The sequence below is a fragment of the Mus pahari genome, chromosome 5 (genome assembly GCF_900095145.1).
Source record: "Mus pahari chromosome 5, PAHARI_EIJ_v1.1, whole genome shotgun sequence".
Classification (NCBI taxonomy): Eukaryota; Metazoa; Chordata; class Mammalia; order Rodentia; family Muridae; genus Mus; species Mus pahari.
Window position 1 is genome coordinate 50,170,262 of NC_034594.1, and position 17,668 is coordinate 50,187,929.

The 17,668-nt window shown below is 43.5% G+C and overlaps 1 protein-coding gene across 1 annotated transcript in view; it reads left to right on the forward strand.

The window, feature by feature from the left end:
* Nucleotides 1–3,853: 3,853 nt before the first annotated feature.
* The window catches only part of Atic (5-aminoimidazole-4-carboxamide ribonucleotide formyltransferase/IMP cyclohydrolase), a 22,209-nt gene continuing 8,394 nt past the window's right edge, over nt 3,854–17,668 (forward strand). Inside the window, exons 1-10 of the mRNA XM_021197853.1 lie at nt 3,854–3,966; nt 4,182–4,308; nt 5,986–6,062; nt 7,422–7,488; nt 10,547–10,635; nt 11,205–11,356; nt 11,615–11,771; nt 14,791–14,916; nt 15,935–16,042; nt 16,843–16,928. Coding sequence (XP_021053512.1) covers nt 3,948–3,966; nt 4,182–4,308; nt 5,986–6,062; nt 7,422–7,488; nt 10,547–10,635; nt 11,205–11,356; nt 11,615–11,771; nt 14,791–14,916; nt 15,935–16,042; nt 16,843–16,928 — 1,008 coding nt within the window. The 5' untranslated portion in view covers nt 3,854–3,947. The remainder of the gene's footprint in view (nt 3,967–4,181; nt 4,309–5,985; nt 6,063–7,421; nt 7,489–10,546; nt 10,636–11,204; nt 11,357–11,614; nt 11,772–14,790; nt 14,917–15,934; nt 16,043–16,842; nt 16,929–17,668) is intronic.

The following is a 17,668-nucleotide window of genomic DNA, read 5'->3' on the forward strand; positions in this document are numbered from 1 at the left end:
TAAGAGCTGACGTCTTGAACTATGAGCACAAAACAGAGAGAATGAACTCGAAATGGTGCCGGCCTTTACTCTCAAAGCCCATCCCCATTCCATCCTTACTCCAACAAGGCCACCCCGCCTAGGTTTCTCCAAACAGTGCCACCAACTGGAGACCAAGCATTCCAATGCCACAGACTATAAGCGCATCTCTCATGAAAACCACAAACAACTCTCCAAAGAGATTATTATTGTTTGGTTGGAATTTGTTTGGTGCTTGTTTTTGCTTTGCTTGCTTGCTTGTTTGTTTGTTTATTAGAGAAGATCTCACAGTGTTGCCCAGGCTGGCCTTAGGCTTCATAATTCTCCTCCTCCCCGCCCTCCAAGTATTGGGATTCTAAGTATGTGGCATAACACTAACTCTTTGTATATATGCTTATGTACAGCACTCTCAATAAACACTTATAAAAGAAGCATTTGCTTTAATATTACCTTATTACTCCATGGCTCCCTGTGTCCGTGGCATAAATTCTATTGGTCACATCCACATCCACTCCTAGAACATTAAGTACCTATTTGAACACATTTTCCACATTTGGACTGCCTTCTTGCTTAGTCTATTTGTTCAACCTGATGAAGCACGCTCATCTTTTTCTGGGCTTATCAACTTCCAGGCCTTCGATGTCATTAACTTTATAAATTTGTTGACCTTTAGCCCCTCTCTTCCATTGCTAATTTGCATTCAAAATTGCAACCCCCTCTGTGCTGGCTAGATCTATGCCAACCTGACACAAACCACAGTCAGCCGAGAGAAGGGAACCTCAATTAGGAAAGTGCTCTTACCCCTATAAAATCAGGCTGTGGGCCGCCTGTAGAGCATTTTCTTGGTTAGTGGTTGATGGGAGTAGGTAGCTCACGTGGGAGGCACTACCCTTGGGCTGATGTTCCTGGGTTCCATAGGAAAGCAGGCTGAGTAAACCATTGGACCGTGGCAGTAAGCAGCACCTCTCCATGGCCTCTGCTTCAGTTTTTGCTTCCAGATTCCTGTCCTGTTTGAGTTCCTGCCCTGTAGTTCAGTGATGAACTACAATGTTGCAGTCTAAGCACAATAAACCCATTCCAACCCAAATTGCTTTTTGGTCATAGTGTTCTGTCACAGCATGGTTATCTGTTCTTTAAAATCAATATTTAGAAACTCAAATGATTTGTACAGCTACTCACATTGACTTTGCACAAAATAGACACATACCCAGACTGTATTTTCTTGTTTGCATAGGTATATAATAATGGTCAAGTTATCTACCTCATTATATAGTCATATAACCAAGGTAGACATGATGGGCTTGTTCCAGAACCTTCCAAACCGGTTTCTCTGCTTCCAACCATTTTAACTGAAGGTCATATTCTTGCCAATTTCCTCTTTCCAAACGGTTCCCAAACTTCAAGGAAAAAAGGCCTGCCACTTCTTAATACGTATTGGTAGGTTAAATTTCTCAATCAATTTTCTCTACCAAAAGTGATTTTGTGACAAATATTTGGTATATTAATTCAATAACTTAGTCTCCTGGGAACTCCTTCTTATGACAGATGTTCCCATTGGGGCCCACAAACCCTTAGTGGGAGTCAGCCCAACGTGAATGGGCTTCACCAGGCCTTAGTGGCCAGGAGAAAAGCCTAGATTTGGAATGGGATGGGAAGTTGTGAATTGCTACAAGGAACAAACATAAAGCAAAACCAAACCATAGTGTATTCAATGTTGAACAAACACATATAGACTTTTCAGATGTGCTCATGTTTTCAAAAGAAGCTTTTCAGGGTCCTCAAGCTTCCTTTGGATGGGGCATGAAATAAGAAGATATGACGATGTTGTCATTATAGAATAGACCTACTTTTATTGTCCGTATGTCTGGAATAACAGCTAGTGATTGGTTAGCTCTTCCTAGATGCTAGGTCTCTCACTTCTAAGATTCTAGTTTGCTTTCCATTGGCATCTTCAAGAACATGATCAGAAGCTCAAAACGTATCTGAGAGGTCAGCTGGGTCAAGAGAATGAATGGGGGAGGTATACTTGTATGCTATCGTTTGCCAGTCAGTCCACAATTTGTTCTTTCAATAGATTACTCAACTTGTGTCTTACAGGCTGGTCAGGGCTACAGAACAATTATGGTACCAGTGTTATAAGAAAGGCAAGAAGATTGCCCTAAGGAAGTGACTTTGTCCAGGGTGACCAAACAACTAAAAACAGAACTCATTTTTTTCTTCCTGCTACTAACATATGAAACAAGCACCAAGTCTGTATTCTAAAACTGTGAGAGAATGGAATCAAGACTAATCACTGTAAATAGCTTTAACTAAAAGAAAGGAATGTGTCTTGCCCTGTTACCAGAAGCCCTAGTTAATTCAGTTTAATACATTGTTTTTGTTTTTAACTGGTGTTTTCTTACTGCCCCGGGGTATGTGTCTGAACTCTCTTCCCATGTTGAGCTCCTGGGCAGGTGATGAGGTCATAACTTTCCTTCTTAATGTCAGACAGAAAGGGCTAAATATTTGCCTATGTATATTTTTCAATGTGGAAAATGTCTAATGTCTAAGCGCTGTTTATTTCCTTTTATTATTTATTGCTCTCTCTGCTTACTAGTTCCTACAGAAATCTAATGTGGTTGGCCAGGGAAGTCCCCTGTACTATGAACCTTGTTCACCTCTGTACATTTAAAGTTGTGAACACCTTCTGAAGACACTATCATGATCCTAATATATCTTCCTTAGAAACGTGAGAGGTGTTCAGAGCAAGGAGTTAACACGTTCTGAGGTCAGAAAAATGAGATGGATATTTTATCAATAGATATTTGAAGGAGGAAAAAGAGATTGGACTATTAGGGAAGGAGCGATGAGAAGCAGACTAGCATCCAAATAATAGGAAAATGGATTTTGCACAGATTGGGAGCCTAGACTGGAAATAAAAAGCTAGGCTTTCTATAGAATTGTACAATTTTAGGCTCCTTTATAGAATTGTAAGTTCTTTTGTGGCATTGTATTAAAGAACATTACAAGAAAAAAACATAATAAAAAAATTAATGCTAAACATTAATGTTAAAAATAGAGCTGTTAGCCGGGCGGTGGTGGCACATGCCTTTAATCCCCGAACTTGGGAGGCGGAGGCAGGTGGATTTCTGAGTTCGAGGCCAGCCTGGTTACAGAGTGAGTTCCAGGATAGCCAGGGATACACAGAGAAACCCTGTCCCTGGGGGGAAAAAGGGAGGGGAGGGGGCTGTGTCTACAGTAAGATGTGTTTAGTTTTGTGCCAAAGGTGTCACTTTTATTAAAAAGAAGCGGGTGAGCTCAATTTTGCTATTCCTATTTTTAATAAATGAAGTCTTGCAACCTTTACTTATTCAACCTTTACTCCTGCCACCGGGGGCATTTTACAGATGGTGATCTTGATGTAAATTCCAGGCTATTTTATAATGTGGTATGAAAAACTTCAAATGGTGGTCATTTTACTTCTCTGGGGCTCTCGACTGTGGAGGCAATGACTTCACGCCACGCGTAGGTCTCCCAGACCTGTAAAAGGGAGAGCATAGCAGAAGGCTTCACTAATCCTTTCAGACATCGTCCGACGGGGTCTATTTATTCCTTTGGTTAGTTTTCCCCCAATCAGTGCTCCAGCCACCGCGTCCCCACCTCCCGGGATCTCAGCAGCACCCAAAAACCCGCGAACCGCGAGTCCCCACGCCCAGATCTGGGTTCTGAAAGAGGAAGCCCGGGGCAACAGATCCCGGGCTCCGGAGTTAGCAGCAGCCCCGCCCAGCGACGCCTTCCGCCCTAGGCTGCAGCTCACTGGAGGAGGGGGCGGGACCTCGAGGTCACGTGGGGTCGGCACGCCCCGCCCACTGCTTCCTGAGCCGCCGGACCCGGCCTGCCTGCCTACGCACGTGGCCTGTCGGTCCCCTGGCTCCGCGACCCGGCGCAGCATGGCTCCCTCCCAGCTTGGTGAGACCCTCGCGATGCATCACAGGGGTCCTGCCTGCACCATCCCCTCCACCCGCCCATGCCGCTGGCCGAGCTGGGGAGGCCCCGGGTCGGGCCTGCAGGCTGGGTGCCTCCAGTGCTGGGCCCTGGGCCTGCCGTCGCATGAGTCCCCTCCCCAGACCCGGGAGGACGCGGTGCCAGAGGCCGCGAGTAATGAGAACTGCCTTCTCTTTCAGCCCTGTTCAGTGTGTCTGACAAAACTGGCCTCGTGGAATTTGCCAGAAGTCTCGCGTCTCTTGGTTTGAGTCTGGTCGCTTCCGGAGGCACGGCAAAAGCGATCAGGGATGCTGGCCTGGCAGTCAGGTAAGGCAGTAGTAGGTAGTGTTAAAGGTAAGTCCGGGGAGAAAAACGTTGTGACCATAGTCACCAGAAAGCCATGCAATCCAGGCACTGACAAAACACCTCCCCGTAACGCCGTGGAAAAGGAAACGCACGGGTAGAAGTTAGGTTAGAACTAGGGAGCCTAGAGTTTTAGAACCCTAGCACCCAGCCACAGTTTTCAAACAAATTAACTTCGGTGGGCCATGTGTTATGCAGAATAAACACGAATGTTCAGGTTCCGTGGCCTGGCTTTGACTGGTTGCACAGTTAGACTGTCACATCTTTGAAGATTTATCTCTCCCTCTTCATAGCCTCACCCATCAGAAAGAACCAGTCAGTGGCTCAATCACACGCTCATCTCCTGACTAACAGTGGGAAGGGTTTGACAAGAGATGTCAGGAGATGACCCTGAAGGACTGGAAGGTAGAAAAGGAAAAAGACCCCGGGACAGTAGTTCACACGCCTAATAAAAAGACCTGGCTGTCTTCGTTGCCATAATAACTCTTGGTTTGTGGAGAATCCCTATAGAGGTAAATTATTCACCTCTTCATAACTCTTGTCTGTGTGAGCAGTACATAACCCCTGTACATTTGACAGCTTCAGACAGCAAGAATGCCTTTACTTATTGAGTAAATGTCTTCAGTGGATTCTCTTGTGACTTGTGCGAGTCGGGAGCATCAGGGGCAGCAGACGTGTAGGCTCCTGTGAGGTGCAGTTGAGTTATTGTGGGACTGGTTAGGGTCGGCCATTGTTGCTGTGGTGTTTCCGATGAAGTATGAGGAGTTCTTGCATTGTGTATCACCTAGTTTAAATGTTTCTCAGATGGTCATTCATATTTCCACACCACTGCCCAATGTGTGCTTGCTCCGTTACGCCTTTTCGTATTTTTTAGTGGTATGGAAGACTGACCCCAATGTCCAGTCCCTGCTAATTTTTTATGTTGTGCTTCAGAAACTTTTAAAACTTAGAACCAGGGTCTCTGTAGGTTGCCCAGGCTGGCTTTGAACTTGTGATCCTCCTGCTTCTTCCTCCTTGAGTGAGTTGGAGTATGGATAGCTTTTAAAAATTAGTACTATGTCCTGTTAAAGAGTGAGTTTTTGTTTGTTTATGGGCCTGGTGCATGGGAGACCAACTTTGTACACTGAGCCATACTTGCAGTCCAAAGATATTTTTACCGTTTTTATTGTTGTTAAATTCTCTATAAATGATTCTCAGTAGAATTTATTTCTTTGTTTTGTTTGTTTGCTTTTGGTTTTCCAGGCTGTGGTTTCCCTATGTTGTCCTGGATGTCCTGGAACTTTATCTGTAGACCAGGCTGGCCTTGAACTCTCAGAGATCCACCTGCCTCTGCCTCCTGAGTGATAGGATTAAAGGCTTGTGCCACCACCGCCCTTGAATTTCATAATTAAAGGTTATTAAGTAACCTCTGGACATTGTAAAGCCAGTGCTTTAGTACCTAATTGATTTTTCTAAAACATATCATTTAGGAAATATGACATTTTGCAGTATATGACTAACATTTAGGAAATCCAGCATAGTGAAATTTTTTAAAGTTTTGCTTAAGTTGGACTTGAAACAGACCTCTTATAGACTTGGTGGGAGATGGTTTGAATCCTGGAACGTGATAATTCAGTAACTGTTTTATTACTCTGTTTTCAGAGATGTGTCTGAGCTAACGGGGTTCCCAGAAATGTTAGGGGGACGTGTGAAAACCTTGCACCCTGCGGTCCATGCTGGTAAGTGGTTGAAAGTTGTAATCCCTCAGTTTATAACAGATTTTAGTTCATAGCTTCAAAAAATACAGGAAGAAATAAATCGTAAGCCCCAAAAAGGATTTTAAAAGAGTCTACTTCTCCCATTGACCCCTTTAAAATCTGGCTCCTCACGACAGGATACGTTCAGATCGTTTTCCTCCATTGCTTTGGGTCTTGTCCTACTAACTAGTTTAGCTCATCTAGATTGTGTTGTTTCTATGTACAGTCTGACTATACACTTCTGTAGTTCACACCTGGAATACAGTGTTATACTGTAACTGTTTCTCAAAAACAATGTGACTTCTGTTTAATTGCCTAGCATAGTAAATCCTCTAAGCAGTAATAGCCACAGAAGTGTAGTATGTGGGCATTGCAGGTTGCAAAAAAAACTTGTGAAGAAAGGCCAGAAAGCTAGTGCTGGAGAGATGGCTGGGCCTTAGCAGTTGAGAACATCAGCTGCTCTTGCAGAGGACCCAGGTTCAGTTCCTGGCACCTACGTTCTGATTCAAAACCCTCTGTAACTCCACTTGCTGGGATCAAATTCTTCTGACCTCCTTGGGCACTAGGCATGGGTGGTACACATACAGGTATACTTGTCAAACAATCATGCACATAAATGAAGAGAAAAACAGGAAAAGGCTAAAAAGGCTGAAAAGCTAAGGATTATCAGTCAAGTCATGAGCTATAGCTTAAGAAAATGTAGATTGGAAGACTGGCAGAGGCTATGTAAATAATCCTTTTATGGTTTTTTGGGGTTGGGGTTTTGCTTTGCGTAAGAAAAGGGAATTAAGTCATTTTGTTTTTTGAGAGTCTTACTCTGAGGCCAGACTCACCTAGAATCCACTGTGTAGTGTATGCTAGTCTGGAACTCTTGGCCTCTTAATGCTGGAGTCAGAAGTTAAGGTCTTACTATGTAATTCAGGCTTGCTGTCAAATCTGCTATCCTGCCTTCACTTGTTTGCTTGTTTGTTGTTTGTTTCAGAGCTCTTCAACTGTGTGTAATGTTCTTTAAGAATATTAGGTGCTTGGTATATTTGCACAGATGTATAATCCTAATAGTTAGAAGGCTGTGACTGGAGGGTCATGTGAGCTCAGGAGTTTAAGACCATCCTGGTCAATGTGAAAGGCATTGTCCTTTATGTGGTGGCATGTGTCTTTCGTCCCAGTGCTCGGGAAGCAGAGGCAGGCAGATCTCCTGAGTTGGAGGCCAGCCAGCACTTTATAATGAGACTCTGTCTCAGAAAAAACAAGAAGAGGATTTGGCCTGTGAGTGAGGGGACTCTACAGTGTGAAGTACCTGCATTTCTGACCTTAGCATGTCCTTTCACTTTGTTACATTAGGGATCTTGGCACGCAACATTCCAGAAGATGCCGCTGACATGGCCAGGCTTGATTTCAACCTTATAAGGTAACAAGTTTGAAGCTGAATTTTGCAAGAGTTAAACACCAAAAATGAGTGATGCTAAACCTGATGTCCTCTCCTGCCCTCTCTAGAGCAGCACTTTTCTGCATCTTCTATGTAATATTTGTTATGTATGAACATTTTAATTCTCCCAGACTTGTATTTTCAAACTGTGTAACTTAAGTTAAAAACAACCTTGGCAGCCGGGCATGGTGGCGCACGCCTTTAATCCCAGCACTCGGGAGGCAGAGGCAGGCGGGTTTCTGAGTTCGAGGCCAGCCTGGTCTACAGAGTGAGTTCCAGGACAGCCAGGACTATACAGAGAAACCCTGTCTCAAAAAAAAAAAACCAACCTTGACTTTGCTAATTGTTTAGAGTGAACTTTCCACCACTGAGTTAGACCCTTGGCACAATCTTTGTTTTTCAGAAGTTAAGATTTAAATTTCACTGCGTACAACCAAGAAATACACTGTGTCCTTTAAACATACACAGCAGCTTTATTGAGGTGTGGTTTATGTATTATATAATTCAGCCTATTAAAAAGCTGTGATTTGATGCTTACATTCAGAAGAGGTTGTGAAAGCAACACTACACTCATTGTTAGAACATTCTGGGCTCCCATCTGCACCTCCCACCAGAAGCCCCTGTACTCAGCACTGCTCAGTCTCACCTGGTTACTGATTCCTCGTGACTCTTAACGTTGTGTGCTTGTTTCCTTCTCGGTGGTCATTCGACCATCTCAAGTTTTGATGATTTTGTTGATGTCTAGTTTCTTTTATAGCTTGAGCTTTTGACGTCATAGCTAAAGCACCTCGTGGTGAAGGGGGTTTTTGCCAGTGATTTTGCTGTTTGTAATTAGACTTGCTTGTTTGTATTTAGGCAGACTCTTCAGTGTGTGGTTGAATGAGCCTCTGGTTCTCCATCTTAACCTCCCCAAGTGCTGGGATTACCGGGCTGTACCGTTTTACACCCAGCTCTGTTGACTGAGTTAAGGTTTGTGTTTGCAGAGGTGTGGGTGGGGCAGAGGTCTAGGTATGGGGCTGTCCCCCGTCCCAGCATCATCTGTCAGAGGCTGCTCGTTCTTCCATTGTGGTCCAGGCATCCTTGGTCTCTGCACACCACTAAGGTAGATTTGGAGTACCAGTTGAAGTCAGAGGCCCGGTCTTCCCAGCCTGTCTTCTTATGCAAGATTGTTGAGCCATTCAGGGATGCTTGCGTTTAGGGTCCCTGTGCCGCACTTGGGAAAGGCAGGGGGACTTTTAAAGAGTGTCTATGCATGGGGAGTAATTGTCATCTCAACAGGGAAGGTCTTCCAACTCATAGATGTGAGATTCTAACCGTTTTCGAGAAACATTTATTTTCATTAGTTCCTCTCGACATTGTTTTATATTTTTCAGTGTGTCAGTTTGACACTTGTAATTTTGCTCTTCAGTCTTTGATTGGCCTTAATACTGTCATGTCTGCATTGTTTTCTTAATTTCCTGTCCTGGTTGTTGTTTGCTATTGTGTATTATTACAATTGATTTCGTGTATTGATCATACATCCTGCATCCGTGCTAGACTCATTCATTAATAGATGTTCTTCTTAACAGCTAGGGACTTTCTCGAGAGGAACACCGTGTATCCAACCTTGATGCCTTTCCGTTAGTTTCTTTATATATTTCTCTGGCTGAAACACAGCAAACTATTGACTAGAAATGGTGAATAGTGAATACTCTTATTTCTGAATCTTATAAAAATATTGATTTTTATCATGTTGAGGTACTTTACAATTCTGAATTTATTGCTGTCTTTTTTAAAATTATAGATAAATAAGGAATTTTTCACATTTTGTGCATCAAGTAATCCTGTGGGTTTTGTCTTCTGTTAATATTACAATTAGTTTTTTTAAAGATCTTTATGAGGCAAACGTGGTGGCTTGGCGGTAGGAGGACAGCCCATGGGACTTTGTTCTTTCCTTCCACCATGTGGGGTGTGGGTCTTGCAGCAAGCACCGGAATTTCCTGAGCCGTCTTGCCAGCCCCTAGTTTTTAGGAGCTAAGTTAACCTGACCTTGCTGGGACGATGTCCTATTTGGCAGTGGTATGTAATTTTTTTATTTTCTGGCTTAGACCTACAAGTTAGCTTTTGTGTTTAGCTTGCATTAGAAGCAGTAGCCTGGCAGTTTTCTTGGGATGTGTTTGTCCAGTGTTGGAATCAGGATAGCGAGCTTAATCCCATGACCCGAGAGGTCCTTGCCTCTTCTGCTACTGTGTGGGCTTATGCCGTGGTCCTGGGGTGGTGTTTATGACCTTTCTGGAAGCAAACCAAGTATTTACCTTTAGAGTGCTGCGTGTTTCCATTATGTATACAACCTCTTGGGGGAAAGTGGAAATGTGTGTGTCCTGGGTAAGCATCACAGTCTAAAATGAGAGTTTTCTGTACTCTTCTAATTTTTATTTATTCGTAAAATATTTTGTTTTGAGTTGGGGGTCTAACTATGTAGCCCAGGTTAATCTCAAACTCGAAGTTCTCTGAATGTTGGGTTACTACCACCACTCTCAGCCAAAAAAACAAAATTTGGAATTTTATAGATTTAATAGTTATAGTTAGCTAAGGCTAATCAGCCATCATGTTTGAGGGGTGGTCTGGGGAGTAATAGCTAAGACTAGGCAAGCATCAGCCTTGTAGGGAGTCTGGGAGGATGATGTATGTGTACCATATCCAGAGCATGTGCTGATTCTATGCTCTAAGAGCCTCCAGACCTTTTTAATATAACTTCTAAGAATTTAAGAATGGTGGGGCTGGACAAGTGGCTCACAGTCAAGGAGCACTGGCTGTTCTTCTTGTAGAGGACCCAGGTTTAGGTTCCAGCAACTCTCAGCCATTTATTTATGATTTTTATGGATTCTCTTCCAGCAAACAAAAACAGTCTGTAAGATAAGAATTTGAAATTGTTAGGCTTACAGTTTGTGTTCTAGATCTTCCTGGGTCTTGACCGTATCTGTAGTAACTTTTTTCCTAAATAGCTGTAAGTGATGAAGCTTCAATGTTTTAATGACAGCTAATTTTCTTTGATTGTCAGAGTTGTTGTCTGTAACCTGTACCCCTTCGTGAAGACTGTGGCTTCTCCAGATGTGACTGTTGAGACAGCTGTTGAACAAATTGATATTGGTAAGGAGAAAGAAACATTTCAAAACAGATAGGTGGAATTACATTTTCTTGGTTTTGCTTTTGTTTTTATTATTGAGTGTTTCTGGTATTGTTTCATGTCTTTGAGACAGGGGGTTGCTACATTGCCCAGCCTGGCCTTGAACTACACTTGTAGTAATCCTCCTGCCTCAGTCTCCAAGGTTCACAAATTTGATTGTGTGTCACCACTCCCAGTTTAGAAAATATTTTATGCCAGGCAGTGGTGGCACATGCCTTTAATCCCAGCACTTGGGGGGCAGAGGCAGGCAGATTTCTGAGTTCGTGGCCAGCCTGGTCTACAAAGTGAGTTCCAGGACAGCCAGGGCTACACAGAGAAACCTTGTCTGGAAAAACCAAAAGAGAATATTTTATAAGCTACCTTTGTGTATGAGGGGAGCTCAGATGAGCTATTTTCTCCTTATTTTTTTATTTTTTTTTTTTTTTTAGGTAAAACAAGGTAGAAGTGCTATTCACAGTCACTTTATTTGAAAGAATGTTCTTCAACTGATAGCAAAATGCCAAAGAAAAATAACATATTTTGTCCTTCAAAGGTGGCGTGACATTACTGAGAGCTGCAGCCAAAAACCACGCTCGAGTTACAGTCGTCTGTGAACCAGAGGACTATGTGGGGGTGGCTGCAGAGATGCAGGGCTCTGATAGTAAGGACACCTCCCTGGAGACCCGGCGCCACTTGGCCTTGAAGGTGGGTGCACTTCTGTCACACTGTAAAGCAGAGTCCATGTAGTCTAAGTACATCAGTCCAAGCACCACTCAGTTCTGCTAAATATGTCTGTTGGCTTCCCACACTCTGCTGGGGCCTTCTGTTCTCTCATTGAACACAGAGAAATCAAATATTAGGAAAATGTTAATTGGGATATATTGGGGGGTGACTGCTGAGGCTATACCTAAAGGCGTTCTTGGGAGATGTTCCTAGTATCTCACAAAATGCAACTTTTTGTAGGCATTCACTCATACTGCTCAATACGATGAAGCGATTTCAGATTACTTCAGGAGACAGTACAGTAAAGGAATTTCTCAGATGCCCTTGCGGTATGGGATGAACCCCCATCAGACTCCTGCCCAGTTGTATACGCTGAAGCCCAAACTTCCCATCACAGGTAAAGTATGAGCAGTACCTGGTGTGTAGACACCTGGCTTTCTCTGTTGTATCTGAAGTTACTCTTCATTCAGATTGTAAGAGTGAATTACTTAGTAGGCCTTAGAACCACCCAGAATTGAGGTGCACGGAAAGTGTCAGAGTGGTACAGCAGCTGCACAAATCTTAAGGCTGTTTTGGAAGACTTCAGGGTGGAGCTGCTGAGGTTTCCAGAGGAGCAGACCAAGCCTGTGGTGCGTCTATAATAATATTCTATAATAATATAATTGGAAGCAGTGAAGAAAGCAGCCGAGGACGCTCTTGTGTGTCTTGTATGTTTTGGTGGGCTGAGAGCCACTCTCTGTTTGACAGATGTTATAAGAAGTGATTTCCTTGTTGGGCCTAAAAGGCCAGTTGTTGTGGGCCAACATAGAAGTGTGAAGTTAAATAACACTGAAGGGGCAGAGGTACTTGCTGTGCTAGCCTGGTGACTGGAGTTCAACCCCAGGCCAGAGTTGTCCACATTCGTGCCTATTCCCCACATGCATGCACACAATAAATATAATCTTTTTTTTTAAAGAAGTGACAGTGATGAGTATTGAGAATTAAAACTGTGCTTATGCTGTGTGACACTGTTCCTGGGGAAATTGGAACATACCTACTCACTCCAGAGAAGGGGCCAGGGCCAGGCCATAGTACAGATTCCACCTGGTGATCCAGTGGGGTTTAGTGCAATTGTTTACCAGGAATATTAGTGAGAGCTTATTTATAGGAGCAGAAATGACACAGCTCACAAAGCTGGGACAACCCTGGAGCACACTGCATAGCCTGCAGGCAGCTCCACAAGTTAAAGAGTGTCCTTTCCAGGTAACTCAACTAGTCTGAGAATGTCTAAGCAGTCTGTATAGCTTCTATAGTGACCCAGTAAATCCAGCCGATTTCAGGGACTTCCTGGGCTTAACCACAGGGTCAGCTGTTTCACATCTCTTTTAAAGTCCTGTGTCTAAAATATAGTTTTACCTCAAGGGAATCGGTACATGACATTTTGTAACTAATAGAGGTATTTTCAGTGTTTTGCCCTGTTTGGTTCCCCAGAGAGGAATCAAGGAAGGGCTCTGGATGTGGAGCCCTAGAACTGACAGGGTGGTCAGCACATGCTGAGCCATGACATTCACTCAAGGCAAGTCACCCTGGTCCATTGGGAAGCAGCTGTTCCCCTGTTGGCTTCTTTTCTTCCTGTCTCAGCCCAGAAGGCTGGGGAGAGCAGGGTAGGAAGTTTGAGGATTACAGTCTCTCTCTTACCCCTCCCATCCGGGCATCTGCAGTCCGTTCTCTCAGTGCTCTGCCATAGGCACATTCTTATGAAAGGTAAAAGTGCTACTTGTGCAGAGGGGTCCCGAGCATGTAAACAGCAACTTCTTGTAAGAGCGTCATTCAGGATGTCTCCTGACATTACTTTTAACAACAGAAAAAGTGTTTTGCGTTTTTATGTGATTTGAAGGTTTGGTAGCACACCTGTTTGTCTGGGACAAAGCTGAAGCAAAGAATAAAGATAGAATCGTGTGTGTGTGTGTGTGTGTGTGTGTGTGTGTGTGTGTGTGTGTGTGTGTTTGATTCCTGTCTTTGTTTTGTCTTTTGCTTTCTTGCGACTGGAAGTGAGATGGTGCCTATTTGGTTTGTCTAATAGTCGAGGCATTCATTCTCTGTAGCTCTTTCTGTTATATCTGACCAGTTACCGGCCCCTCTGAGAATATGATGTGAGGGGAAACCAGTATTCTGGGAGGTGTTTAGACAACTGTTCCTCTGCTCACCTTCCCACTCACGGTTGGAGAAGCTACCCACAGAGGCAGGAGCTGGAGAGGAGAGCAGAGCTGATGATCTCTGCTCCGCTTTGCTTGCTGGGTGCCTCGTAAGGTATCTTAATTTAATGCTTCCCACCGACTTCCGCTCTTCTGAGCCTGTACATCTAAGTTCCGTTTGGATATGCTGTGGATTTCTTTCTGTTGGAGAACTTGTTTTGGGCAGGATCTCAGGATCTCCTCTCTCATCCCCGAGTGTTGAGATGACAAGTGCACACCATTCTGCTCTGCTGCACTTGCAGTTTGTCTGTCCTTTGGATAATGGTTTTCCTGTGTTGTCATGGAACTTTGTGCAGTCCAGACTGGCTTTGAACTTGGAGAGACTCACCTGCCTCCTGACTGCTGGGATTAAATGCAAGCACCATCGTGCCCCAGCCTGCAGCTTCTAAAAGATGAAAACACACTGTTTCTGTCACCCCTCCTGTCCATGGCACCTTAACTTGTTCCACAGCTGATAGGGTTGGTTGGCTTGTTTAAGTTGAGAAGGTTTATGATTTATGACATCGTGTCACTGTCATTTTCATAAATATTTAATGTATTCACATGGACACAGCTGATATCTGGTCCTGTCATTGCTGCTGAGTCTCTTACTGTTGTATTTCTGCAGAGCTGGGGGTGAGGTCGGGGTGCACTTCTTTGAAGATTGCCCCAAGTGTTCTCCTTTTGAAGTTGGGTTACTGATGTGTTTGTAGATACCTATTTACATCTTGATTAGTTTTCTTTTGGGGGGGGATATCAGGGAATGGTTCTTGAGGAACTCATTATGTAGCCCTGGCTATTCTAGAACTCGATCTGTATAGATCAGACTGGCCTTGAACTCCTAGAGATCCACTTGCTTCTGCCTTCCCATTGCTGGGACTAAAGGTATATACCACCTCCAGCCTTTGATTACTTTTATGACTTTTGCCTAAAATTGCATGCAAGTTGTATAGCCTATATGCGTTACTTTTTTTTTTTTTTGGTTTTTCGAGATAGGGTTTCTCTGTATAGCCCTGGCTGTCCTGGAACTCACTTTGTAGACCAGGCTGGCCTTGAACTCAGAAATCCGCCTGCCTCTGTCTCCCAAGTGCTAGGATTAAAGGCGTGCGCCACCACCACCTGACTACACATTGCTTTTTAAGGGATGTACATATATGTGGCCTTTCTTAACCTGCATGTTAATGTGTGTGTTTTTGTCTGTAGTTCTCAATGGAGCCCCAGGATTCATAAACTTGTGTGACGCTTTGAACGCCTGGCAGCTGGTGACAGAACTGAGAGGAGCAGTAGGCATTCCAGCCGCCGCTTCTTTCAAGCACGTCAGCCCAGCAGGTGAGGAACGCCTTCTAGAGTGCCCTAGAGTGCTCCAGGCTTAAGGAGCTCTGGTGCCAGTTATATAGTCCCAGACATCCTAGGCCACTTGGCAAGTCCATTGATAGTGTCAATATAGTCATAGAAACCTTGGTAACATAATCCATATACACATAATTATGTGACAGTGTCAGGAGATAGAGCAATTGCACTGTTGGCTCTTGCAGTGTCATTCTGAAAGTTTAGGAATGGAAGTGAAGTGACATAATCTCATAAAACCAGAAGAACTACTGCTCCGTTTTGGAATTGTATCTTAGTAAACATGCAGAGATTGTTCATGAAGCATTCTGCTCCTGTTTCTATTGAATGAGCCATTCTTTTGCATATACTCTCAAGTCCTTATGTCCACACACAATTCCATAATCCATAATGTCACAAGGGCTGCCTGCGGTCTCACACACCATTGTTAATATTTATTGGGCGCTAAAGTGCAGTGAGTGAGTGAGTAGAAGTGAATGGCGTGTGATGCCAAACCGAGCAGAGTCGGTAATGCGGTGCCTGGCTGCCTGCCTGGCTGCAGCGTGGTCAGGATGCAGGGGCTCTGCTTCCATGACAGAGGCAAGAGGCCACTGCCCCCCACCCCCCACCCCCATGTTGTGGTTTGGGTGTTAAATTACCTCCCTGAGTAGTTTTCGTTTAATTTGGCATGAGTACTAGAAAATATCCCACATTTGTTTGAAAAATGCAGGCTAGGTCTTTAAAGATGTATATTTTAAAAATCGTTTTGCTTTCTTTGTTTATTTTGTGGTGCTGAGAATTGAACCCAGTCTACATGTTTTACCACTGCCCTTTAACAAAATATTTTGGTGTGAATATTGAAAAGTATCAATCTGAGGTTTTATGTTTATTGTTTGTGCTTTTAAACAGTTGCATGTGTTTGTGGTGGCGAGGGGGTGCCCAGTCAGTGCATTGCCTTGGTGAGGGGGTGCTTGGCCACTGCTTCTCTTGCCCACCATTACTTTCTCATTTTCTTTGCCAGGTGCTGCTGTTGGGGTTCCACTCAGTGAGGACGAGGCCAGAGTCTGCATGGTCTATGACCTCTACCCGACCCTCACGCCCCTGGCCATTGCATATGCAAGAGCAAGAGGTCAGATAAGGGATTTTGTCATTTAGAGGAAAAAGCAAAGCTTTATACTGAGTAGAATAAAATCGTACTCTAGGCTTTTAGCATTTAAATTTGTCTTTCATTGTTTTAAATTAATACTTAAGATGAGTGTTTCGTTGTTTTAAATTAATACTTAAGATGAGTATATTCACAAAATGCATGTTAGTATGTAATGTAATATGGGGAAACAAATGAGATTGATACATTTTATTTTGGATATTTATTTATTTTGAATATATTTTTATTAGAGGAAAATTACATAGTTATTCTAACCACTAAGTTTGATTTGATTACATTTTATATACTCAGAAATACAAGATTCTTGTATAATGACCAGCAGAGTCATGAAAAGTTTTGAGAAAACTGCTACAGTTTACTAGTTACAGACATAGGCAGCAACAACTGTAGCCTTGTGCTGAGTTCTGCTTGCATCTATGAATACAGACTGGATTGAGGCCACGTGGCTTGCTTATTCTCAGTAGCTGATGCTGGCCTATAGCTAAGTGCTAATTTAGAAGGTAAAAGAAATACTTTCTTAACGATTATTTGACTGATAGGGCTAACTGTGTAATAAAGTTAGCTTTAGAGAAATTGTTTTGTTTTCCACATCATATGTATAATATACCTGCCCACATTATAGTAACAGAGTTTGGGGAGGTGCATGCCACACACCATCATGTCTATGAACCTGAAAGGATTCAAAAGGAAATACTAGATTTGATCATACGGATTTTTTTATGCAAGCTTGCTTTATGACAAATCCCTTTAACTTTCATTTACAGGAGCTGATAGAATGTCTTCATTTGGAGATTTTGTTGCATTATCTGACATTTGTGATGTCCCAACTGCAAAAATTATCTCCAGAGAAGTGAGTAGAGGTTCAGGTGTCAACTGAACGACTTGTCCCTAGGCCTCATTGAAACCATAGCCTGCAGTGGTAATGTTCGTTCCAGCTGTTTACCATGTAGGGCACTGAGACAGTGTACCACACAAATCCTTGACTTTTTGTTCATTTTGAGATTTAAGGTTTCAGATGGGTGTTTGTCTTGATGTGTGTGTGTGGGGGGGTATTCTATGTTTAATTCTTTAAGTCCTCTGCTGGGTGTGCTTAATGCCCAAGTTACTGTTGTTCAAGGCGAGCTGAGGGGATGATAATGAGCCCCGAGAGGTTTGGTGAACTAACCCTCCCCAGTAGCACCAGCACCATAGTGCTGGGAGATAGAAGGAGACCCAGTACCTCAGAGAGGAAGGAGGTCTGCGGCTGGGTTCTGTTGGGTTACTCTGTGGTCTTAAGCCACTCGGCTGGCATGCCACTCACAGGTGGCTGTCACTGAGACAAGTGTCTCTGGTTGCAGGACGAGAGGTCTCTGGGATCTCAATCCTCACTTCGTGTTCTCTTGAGCCAGGCTGGAGTGTGCTCTCTGGTCCGGCCTCAACCCCACTTCATGAGTGGGATAGCATAAGAGGCTCGTTTATTAGAGTGAATCTTCCAGTGTTCTTAGTTAAACACAGATGGACCTCAGAAAATTATGATAGGATGGCAAAATAGTCAGCCCCAAAGAGTGTTCTCGCTCTACCTACTAGTTTTGACTTTTTTTTTTTTTTTTT